The sequence below is a fragment of the Panthera onca genome, chromosome A1 (genome assembly GCF_046562875.1).
Source record: "Panthera onca isolate mPanOnc1 chromosome A1, mPanOnc1 haplotype 2, whole genome shotgun sequence".
In the NCBI taxonomy this organism is placed as follows: domain Eukaryota; kingdom Metazoa; phylum Chordata; class Mammalia; order Carnivora; family Felidae; genus Panthera; species Panthera onca.
The window spans coordinates 50,215,424-50,226,667 of NC_138339.1; the positions used below are offsets into that span (position 1 = coordinate 50,215,424).

An 11,244-nucleotide genomic window follows, 5' to 3' on the forward strand; every position below is an offset into this window, starting at 1 on the left:
TTCAGTTTTACGAGGGCTTTGATTCTCTGGCCAAGTGCATACCGCTACTCGGCAGCATGGGAAATACAAAAGCAGTGGCAGTACAGGCTGGCAAGGGGCTGGCCTGAGCGGGTTACTGCCAGGGAGAAGTGCACATAGAAGACTTAAAAAGGACAGGCTCTGGTTGGAAAGATAAACATATTCAACTATCACAGTCTTAACTCCGCTCACCTCCATGGCCCACCTAGAGAGAAAACACAAAGTATCTGGATAGGCTGAACAGTGGCGTCATGGTAGGACAGCTAGAAATGGAAATAAAAAGTCAGAGTTCTAGCTCCAGTTCTGCTGCTGACTTCTTTGTGTGGCTACATACGTATGAGCCATGCTTCATGGGCTCTGGGCAGCTGCTTTGGGGTTTTGTAAGCGTTATCTCTAAGCCTTAATACCTTTATTAAGAAAAGATACATGCTAAGAGTATCTACCCCATGGCACAGAGGGAATATTGAGATGATCTACGTCAAGCACTGAGCACACAGCCTAGTGTACAATAAGTCCCAGAAAAGTTCAGTGGCTCACACAACTGTCTGTAAAGCAAGCAGGATGAATGAGCTCAGTGGTACCTTATAGCCCTAGCATGGATTTTATTCTAAACTTTGGGGAAGTGAAAGAGAAAGGGCTCTGGGCATGCTATTCAAGAAATCTAGGCCCAGAATATCGAAAGCAAAGGCAAGTTTTCCATGCCATCTATATAATGGTGAGGTTTACATTTTATAGTCTTGAGTTAACATTGATTATTGCCAGAAAAGTCAACTGGCAGGTTAAAATAATGATCACAGTGCTTAGAAAGCACTACGCACACAGAACAAAGTCATTTTCATGTGGCTGCAGTCACATACTGGGAGGCCTGTGAGCTGTAAATTCCTGGGCCTGGATAAAGTCTTTGGTTCTTTGAGGTTCCCCTGGTAAATCACTCACTCTTGAATGAAGAGTCACTGAATAAGTCAAGAACCACCTACACTTGGATTATTACTGTCATAGGAATGGTGTTCCTTGAAGATGGGCCTATAGCAGGCCCTGTCTACAAATATTCACGATTACTACCTTGTCAAAGTTTGAATGGGGCTTTTCCTATATATTTTGTGACTTTGCATCTCCTTTCCCATTCCCAGTACACAATAGGACCTTCATGCCACAGCTAGTCCAAGAGGACAAATGACAAAACAGAAGCTCTCCTGGTGCTTAAGGGCCAGAGGACAGAAGTCATTCCAGTAGACAGGGGTGCCTCCAGGTATACCCAACCCATGTCTCCTGGTTTCCCAGAGTTCTGTAGACCAGAGCTGGCCCACCCAGGGTGGCACTACAAAATTCTACACACTCTATTAGAAATTCAAGTGTAGACAGTATCCTCAACTAGACCAACCTATTAGATATTAATGTTCAGACAACACCTACCTCACTCCAGACCAGCATGGTACCGAATATGACCTGTAACCCATCAAAGAAATTGTCCCCTATGATGATCACAGTCGCGCCTCCCGTCGTCCATCCTTCACTCGGGCTGATGGCTTTGATACAGGGAGTAGCTGCTTTTCAACACACATGAAAAAGAGAAGGAGTCTGCTGTTAGAACCAAACTTTAATGATGGGAGACTCGAGAAAAAGAAAAAAATATATCTTTTATCTTTTCACTAACAGGAAGTCCCTCAAGATCTCAGAATTTTCTAGCTGCTTTAGGACCTAAAACCTAAGGGTGCAATTTTCAATTTTTAAAAGCATTTTTTTCATTGTTTCTATTGACATACAAATATTTTACCCAAATAATTTTCAAACATGAAATCTTATGAAATAAAACACAGAAGCAAATTTTAATTCATGAGATGTTAAAGATTAAAAAAAATTAGGTGACTTCTTGGAACACATTGGAAACATTATAGAATTGCTTCCTGATTAAACATACTTCCCAAAGTTAAATCGATAGATTTTTAGATAGCATTTCTGCCCAAAGGGAAGTGAGAAAGAGAGGAGGCTGGAGCAGGAAAACATTCTTGCTCCATGCCTTCTACCTATAACATGAACACAGCAACATTTCTCACAAAAATCATTAAGCTTTTTTTTTAACAAATGACACAGACCCCATTTTATAGATGTAAAGTATGAAGGTCACTCAGGGTGAATTATGTAACCAAATAGCTGAGTCAGGGCTGAACCACAAAATGTCTCATGACCTTTGCTTTGTTGTCATTCCCAGGCATAAAACTCTAGAAAGGACTTTTTAAAAAAAATTTCATATCTCTTCTCTTTCCCTTATAAATGGCCCTTGGACATGGGAAATAATTTGCAAACACCATGATTCTAAACAGACTGGAGGTGGTTTGTCTGATGAGTACAGCATACTTTCAATGCAATTGCTAGGCATAAATGTAATTGTAGGATTATGTTTTTGAAATCTCTCAGAGGGCACCAATGATTTTTAACTCCACAGTGCCATGCTGTTGTTCTCATGATTACTTTTATGAGCAGAAACAAAGCAAAATTCTAAAGCAAGGGAGATATTGCGCAAGGAGAGGAAACGAGACCCTTCTCTTTAATAAAAAAGTTTATTAAGTATCCAAGACTGACTTTCCAAATATTGAAGCCAATGAGAGCACCAGTTAATTTTAACGGGAAGAAGCTGGAAAAAAAACTATTGGCCTTTGTCAAATTTGGCAAAATGTCATGCTTTAACTTTTGCAAGAAGAAAAGAAAATACTAAGCCCATCCCGGCGGGACCATCGTTCACGTGCCACCACACAAACAAGTAGAATGGGTTTGATTTTGATTCAAATTCATCTTATAAAATAACACAGAGAAATTAGGAAATATCCAAACTAAACATTTCATGTTGGCTGAACTCACAGTAATGCATTTATAACTAAAACTAGGTAGTTCAGATGCCTTTTCTCTCCTTCACTTTCTCCCCAAAACAAAATAATTAATCAAGAAAATGTAAATGATTCATAACTTGAAAATTCTTGTCCAATTTTTAACACACATAAAGGTTGTGATCAATGCTCCATACGCACAGGACTTTTTCTTAAGCAAAATTTTTTCTTTAGAAATAAAGATGTTTAAATGCATGACTGAGTATTCCCAAACCCAAGGTAGAATATGATGTATGATTTCAAGACATTTATAAGAGAAAAAAAGTACATGTAACAATTATGTAGAATTCCTAAAATAAAAGCAGTTTGGAAACACGCTGGTTAATGTCTCAAAATCTCAATTCTTAATTTCTAACTCAGCATACTTAGTTGTTAAAGTAGAGCAGAAAGGGTGCCATATCTCCAGATACTTCTGAGAAGAATAGGATCTTGGTTTAACTGAACTGGTCTTGAAAGAGTCTTGCCTAATGGCAAAGTGTGAAATCTAATGGTATCATTAAATGCTACCCCTGTGACTACTTTCATAAACCACAAAATAGTCTTGATGTTCATTATCTGTATTAGCTTTCTTTTAATTTTTTAAATTTTATTTTTGTAATCATGCAAGCACACTTCTCTACGTAAAGAAGTGTGCTTGCACACTTTAGACTCCTCCAGGCTTACTTAGCATTGCACAAAAGGAGGCAGAAGACTGCGTTGGATCTGTGAGAGACTCTCCTATAGCAAAGTTGTTCTGATAGTATGGTGAAGCTGGTTTTAGAGTTGACCCCCTCCCGCTTCTTTCCATTTGTTATTTGTAGGATAAAAAGGGCATGTAAGTATATATGTCTATGTGTGTTATGTGCTTTCAAACACTTCCTAAGAAAGTGATAATGTTTTCAAATTCTGTGAGCAACCAACCAGAAACAAAGCTAACTGTCAACTAGCTAAAAGAAAGAAAGATCATCAAGCCTCCAGAGATAACATGGTGAGGAGACAATATGTGACACCATCTTCCTGGCTTTTTAGAGAAAAGAACCCTTGAAGGAAGTACTCCAAGAAGAGAGTGACATACTCTTCGATCCATCCTACCTCTGTGCTCAATCATCCACTATCTTAGCTTAGAGACTAGATGCCATTCCTAGAACAAGTAAGTCATGCAGACTTTTTTTCTGAAGTTAGGCTTCAGAGGGTTCTAAAGGTGCTCCTATACATCTGTGTATCATAGTGGTCTTGAAAGGAAGCTCTGTGGTATTTCCCCACTGGGAAGTTTAGAAAATATGTAAAGGACTCTGGGCTGTCCCACTGAGAGACAGAGGTGGGAAAGTAATGTTAGTGGCATTTAGTGCCTGGAAATCAAGGATGCTAACTATCCAACAGTGCACCGGATATTCCCCCAAATGAATTATTCTAAGATGTCAGTAAGACAAGGTAGAAGGCACTGTGACTAGATAAACAGATCAGTCTCGAGGGCAGTTACTAAGAACTCACAGATTCATATAGGCCAAGGCAAGAAACATAAACGAATACAGCAGCTCAGAGTCTCAGAATAAGCATGAGATGAATGGCCCCTGACACTAAGAACTGGGGAAGGTCTAGCCACTGGTACTCCCCACACAAATGCAGGTCAAGTGTGGTCTGGTCTTCTGATCTTTTGAAAGAAGCTGGGAACGAGATTTTTATGTGAATTTCCCAATCTTTAAATGCTGGCAACTAATTCAATTTTCTTAAACGTGTAGGCTGTAAACAAAATGTTTATGGGGGTAAATTTAACGCCTAGGCCACCATTTTACATTTTTATCCTATTCACAAACCTGCCAGACTAAAAGCAGCTCAGGAAATACCTGCAAATGTACCTAAACTACAGGTATCCAAAAGTTCACTGCAGCAAAAAATTCAAGAGTCTAGGTGCCCCCAATAAGAGAGTGGTTAAATAAATTATGATATATCCCTACTACAGAATATTAGGAGTGCCATCAGAATGGCTGGAAAAGATTTCTATAAACTGACATGGAAAGATATCAAAGTAGGTTAGGTAAGTAAAAACACAATTTATAGTCTAATGAATAATGTGATTTTGTTAACTTAAAAAATAATATATATAGGAGCCTATATGTGCACCTGTGCTTGTGTGTATGTAGTTACACGTGAACAAAGGTCTGGAAGGACGTACATCCACTGTCCCCAGTGGATCCATATGAAAGAGCAATGGCGCTGGGGTGGGGCTGAGGGGGCAGGGAGACTTAAATTTTACTCTATAGAAAGCCAAATGGTTTGAATGTTTTCAATGAGCACACATTAAGGTAATATGTTATCATAATAAAAATTAAATAACAGAATAACAGAACACTTAATTCTGTAAGAGATAAAGGTACTATTTGGAGCACATTGATACAAATTTAAAAAAAAAAAAAGAAAAAAAGCCCAGCTGTGCTGACTAACAGATCCTGAGCCTCTCCTTCTCTCTTCTTTTTGGGTAAGCTTTGCTCTGAGGAAGCCCAAACAACATCTGAGCAGCCAAGGACCTGTTTTTCTTTCATTCAAGATATCCAAAGAGACATGGAGGGGACGACAAGGAGAGATCATTTTTAATAGTCATAGTGGATATATTCAGTAGAATTTGAAGGTGAAAAGATTTATAAACGAACTCAATTCAGCCCAGGAATGTAATAATCAGTACAATTCTATCTCCATGAAAATATTATAAAATAGGGGAGGGGGTGGATTTGATTGAATACAAAACCACTTTTACCAGCCAAATCTTGATTTAATTAGTAAATAATTTAATTAATAAAAGATTCTTTCTTCTTCACCAGTGAATTTTCACTGTGGTAACCACAAGGATGATAAGCCAATTCCTGGTTCTAAATCCCATTAAAAATAAAAGTTGAAGTTGATTTTTTTCTTTGCCCTTTTTTTTTTTTTTACCTCTTCCCCCACCCCCAACAGCCACCAAAGTAGAGGAGATTTTCTTTCCTTCAAACTATGACAATAACATGATTACCCCACCACAGTTTAGCATAATGGCTCTGAAATGCTCGTGGCACATTGCAGAGTTAAAGTGGAAATTATTAGGTAGCTCTTCTTTGTTATAATAATGATCACTCCACAAATAAAAGCTCTTCTCCCAAAGGTACTGCAAGGCACAAAATGCTAATTCTGAAGATTATGTGTGTGCTTTTATTAAATATTACCATGCCCTGCCTGTTTGAGGGCTTCTCTGCTCTGATTGTTTTATGAGTACCATGTTAATGTCATTCCCATCTTGCTAGCAGCAGGCACACATTTTAGCGTTTGTATGAGACTTGATCAAAGGCCACGTGCTGGGGGAATTGCTGAGAAAACACGGACAAGCGATAAAAATCTAACAGATTAATTGGTTTAAATTTCATTTCAGGGTGTTGAACTTTGGCTCGGGACTCTAATACTACACCGTGAGTCAGGGCCTAATTACCAGATTTCCAATTTGCTTCTGAACAATGGTCGTGGTGAGAAGAAAAAGAGAGGGAAGAATGAGGGGGAAAAAAAAAGAAAAGAAAGAAGGAAGGAAAGAAATCATTCAGCCTCCAGTACATATTTAACAACTAATGTTCTGTGTGCAGACAACTGCACCAGGGGACATTTGCTATCACCTGCTCTACCTCCAGAGCATTTATATTTCCTTCCAAGAGCCACAGAAGACAGAAGAAATCACGGATGCCCTCAGCAGTTTAAAATTCTCTGATTTCCAGAATCAATGTTACAAGATGCAAGTGCCTGCTCAGTCACATTGGAAGCATCAGTTCCCTTTTTTAGCAAGGTGAGTTTATAAGTTAGAATTGCACCTTGGCCTCCAATAGAAATGATCTATTTCATTGATAGAAAGCAAGGGCCAGGAGAGCCATGTTTACCCCAGGGTTTATGGGTGGCCTTGGGAATAAGGGTTAATTGAGCTCAGAGGTGCCTGCCCATTGAGGTGAATTAGTGGTGTGTGCAGCTATCAGCAGGGGCCTGGGGCTGCTCATACTTTTGCCTCTGAAATCTTTGTACTGTGATCAATACCTCACTTGTTTGGGGTATCCGTACAGATGACCTGGGTGCAAGATTTATCATCTCTTATCTCCAAAATGAGGCTTTTGTGACAGTCGATGTCCTATAATGGAAGTCTCATTAAAGATGCACTGTTTGGCTCTTTTGTCCCTTCCTGTATTTAAACATGCTGGGAAAACAACACTTCATCAGTTGGTAAAATGTGTAAATATATTAATGTTCTCGTCCCATTCTAAGTCTCAAGATAAAATTCCACTAAAATAGATACAAGCTGATTTCCCATTTCCATTGTGTATGATATATGAAAAGATGTAAACTCTCCTTTTTCAGCATTCTGTCAGCCAGAACTCTCTATTAATGAGCATTTCTACGGAGCAGATAACTGATGCTTACAATGGAGGTGAAGATGCTGGCACCAGCCCTTACTGGCTGGCTCCTGAATAAAGACAGAAAGATGCAATTATGTTAAGTTGATTTAACATTCAGAGTATTACAGTATTTGCAAATGGGCAACAGCTCCAGCTGTTCAAATTGCACCTCTCTCACTCAGAATGACCTTGAAGCAGTCACTTAGCCTCTCTAAAGCTCTTACCCTCTCCAGGCAGTAATTTCTGCTCACAGACTTGTGGCAAAATGCAGGATGTGTCTGCTTGCGTCTTGTTGTTTTACTATGTGCCAGGCACAGAACATGCTAGTTGCTGCTATAATAATTATTGTTATCACCAGTTCCCCACAAGCCAGAGTTTATTTGCTCACTAGAATATCCAACAGTCTCATCATTCCAGGTTGTGTACTTGACTGTAAAACTTTCCTAGGAACCTTCAGTACAACGACTTGCTTAACCTAGCCAGCTAACTTGACTGAGGAGGTGGATCTCGCATCAGTAGTTCTAAGGTGGAATTTTTTTTAAGACTCTCATTTGCCTGGAATGAACATTAATGGAGATCTTTTCAGAAATAAGGACATGACTTTCCTGTTATTGTCCCAAATTTTTAAGACTTGTGAAACCCATGAGCTCAGCCCACTTCTTTTCTCTCTCTCTCTCTCTTTTTTATTTTTTTATCATGATTGTGGGATCATGACCCAAGCTGAAATCAAGAGTCAGATGCTTAACTGACTGAGCCACCCAGGTGCCCCTAGCTCAGCCCATTTCTATGGGACACTTGTGACCTCATATAATCTCATGAGGGCCTTTCTCTCTGTATCTACTTGATTTTGGTGAAGTTGTGCTTGACAGCAGGCCTCTTCCAGAAATGACAGGGACACAAAGGAATTCTACTTGGGCTCAATGCATAGATATACACCCTTCTTGTTAAATCAAAACAATGATTCTTGCTAGGTTTTTTAAGTGAAATGATTACTTTCCTGACTACTCCCAGATCAGCAGTACCAATACCTGCATTCTTGGATCCTGACAACTGGCAGCTACTGGCCAGGAAGGAGGACAAACAGATGGTTTGCTCCTAGCAGGAAGACTGACCCTCTATATTTTCATTATGTACAGGATGCAAATCTACTCTGGGTTTACCCACTTTCCAACTGGATGCCTTGGAAACCAATCAATAGCAGTTATAATGCCTGACCTGAACCCTCGCACCAGCATGTGCAAACTTCACTTTCAGAATGATAACCTCACCACGTACTCCTACTAATCAGCTAACAAACAAATAAACATAACTCTTAATACAAACAAATAAATAAAGTTCTTAAATTACTAGATTTATTACTGCCTTCCCTTATTTCTTTTTTAGTAATTGCTTTATGCAGCTAAGCATTTTATTGTTTATTAGGATTTTCATTTTCTTTTGTTATTGGTCTTCATTTATTGCCCCATCCACTAGCATATCTAAATATTACTTGGCAAAGAATAATATATTATATATGCAAAAGAGATTCTCTGTGTGTGTGTGTCACTTTGAAGAGAAATGAAACCCATGATATGGAGATTTCTCAATACCAATGCAATTAAATCTATTAAATATTAAATGAGGAGATCAAGAATTTCAAATGTTTTCCATCCTTTATTCCAAAATGGCTTTATTTTGGCAAAGTCCTTCACTTTGACAACATTAATGGCTCTCACAGAAAAGGAGAAAAGAAAAACCTCACAGTCAGTAGATGGAAATGTAAATCCAAAGTCCATCTACGTTAACACAGAGTTAACCTAGTGGGAATATCTAGGTGTATCTCAGTTTAGCTAAGTTCCAAACTATGCCATTTGCTAAAGGCAAAGTAAGTCCAAATTGTATCTGCTCTCTGTTTAATTTTCATCTTTCTTATTCTATTCTGAATCAGCAACATTCTTCAACAAACAGTGGACACAGATCTGAGCAAGGGAAGAGCAGAAATCCTAGAGCAACAATTATAATCTGAACATTTTAGGGCAAGTACTTTTAGATTCCTGAGTTTGTCTACCTGAGATCCATAACTGTGTAGGTTCAGCACACAGGGTTATTTAACAATTTAGCAGTGAAAAATCTTGACATTTTGATGTACCTGTAACTTCTAAATTGCACTTGAAAGACTTGTTGAAGGCTTTTTGATTCAATGACAGCAACATAGCATTGTTTCATAATATGCAAAAATTGTTTCTTAACACTTCGGAAGCTCAAAATTTTATAAACTCAAGGAGGTGAGAATTTGCTGTTATCCCCCTCATGTTTGATCTCCCAAATCCAAAATTAAAATATACAAAATATTAATCCCACAATAACTAATGGCAAATATTGCCACTGTTTTTTGTTTCTTTTCTTTTTCTCTCTTGTTCTAGGATCATCAGCCACACCATTGAAAAAAAATTATTGTAGAAGGTGGGAGAATCCTCAAAATGAATTATTCATGAATCCAATTGTGATATTTGTTTCAACAATAGTAAATTCACTTGCCTCTGATTATACAATAAGTAAATAACTCTTTTCTTCCTGACAAGGAGAACTTTTACGCAGAAAATTATTTTTAGCCCAATTCTCCTTACTATCCTGTTGTAAGAAAAGTTCTAGATATGAAAGCCAGGGAAGAAAGGAAAATGAAAATAACTTTCCAAAACTGGACAGCCAATATTGTGAAAAGAGAAAACAATTTTCAGGTTAAAAAAAAAGAAAAAAAAAAAACATGTAAGTGCTTCTTCAAGGAATACTCGAGTCCTTATTCGTAGGCAATCTTCCTGGGTCTGGAAAATCATAAAGTCAAATATGAGCAAGTCTAGTGGAAAATCTGTGATGTTAATCTTGGCTGGAGTCGTATTTTTAACAGGCCTTGAATGCGTGTGCCGGATTATCCAGATGGCCATACAGGAATCGGCCTGATAGGATTAAACCTTTATGCTGAACTCTGCTCCATCTGTTCACCAAGGTTTGCCTTTCCTTATCTGAATATGAATTTTTAGCCTCCTTGTGTCTGGGAGCCGGACTAAACTCAACATTAAAAACGTATCTGTGTGCAGATAATTTAACATTTCATTAGTTAGTCTCAGTTGATATCAGCTTGGTCTTCTCCTAGAAAACATTTTTACAAAGAATTTTCCCAAGAAGGAATTTAAAACCATGTAGGATCTTTTGTCATTGTTGTTAAAGGGTTTTGTCTTTTTCCTCCTATTGAATTCTAGGACTCATTCAATGCACTGTCAAAATAGGGGTTTACACTGATGTTTGCCCATAAAGACAGAAAAGGAAGACTTGGTATCCTATCTGCAGAACCTGACTACGAGAAGAGATGAGATATCCTTCCGACTGGATGAATGATCCAAGCAGAATATATTCATGTATGGGTTTTTTTTTTCCATTACAAGAGGATTGGTATTAGTCATCATTTGATAAAATTAGCTACAACAGCCATTTCTATCATTTTCGCTAGGTTTTCTATGTTTTAAGAAGGCTTTTTTAGGGGATGGGGTTTGTAATTCAGAGCTTCATCTTGAATGAAACAGACTATTTTGTCCTCCTGTGCATACATCCCCAGAAGAAGTGAAGTTACTTATTTTTCAGCTGGAAAAGTTGACTGGGCAAGTCTCAGGACAGAGGTCAGTGAGTAACCAATAAGCCAGAGCTCTGATAGATGGTTCTGGGGTTTCCAACCCTGTGACAAAGGAAAAGGGAGGGCTGTGACTGCTGGGCTCAGCGAAGCAAACAGCATGCAAATGAATGAATAAGTTGCATAAAAGAAGGATCTTTCAGCATCCTACTTTGTGGCTGGTTAGGCAATGTGATCGTTAGATGTGCTCAGTGTAGATTTGTGATGGAAATGCAAGAGACTACAACCTTTGGAGCCTGAGTCCTAAGAATGTAAGATCCTTCTAGCAGTCTAGGAGGGCAGGGATCCACCAGCTTTCCATAATCCC

The 11,244-nt window shown here is 38.5% G+C and overlaps 1 protein-coding gene across 8 annotated transcripts in view; it reads right to left on the bottom strand.

The window, feature by feature from the left end:
* Positions 1-11,244, bottom strand: part of EBF1 (EBF transcription factor 1) — a 391,381-nt gene that overhangs the window by 99,101 nt on the left and 281,036 nt on the right. For 4 of the 8 annotated variants that reach the window (XM_060634863.3, XM_060634867.3, XM_060634861.3 and 1 more), the window contains exon 9: positions 1,432-1,562. In XM_060634863.3, the coding sequence (XP_060490846.1) occupies positions 1,432-1,562 (131 nt within the window). Of the gene's footprint in view, positions 1-1,431; positions 1,566-11,244 lie in introns of all 8 variants that reach the window. The other 4 variants (XM_060634862.3, XM_060634866.3, XM_060634864.3 and 1 more) reach the window with 1 other exon arrangement.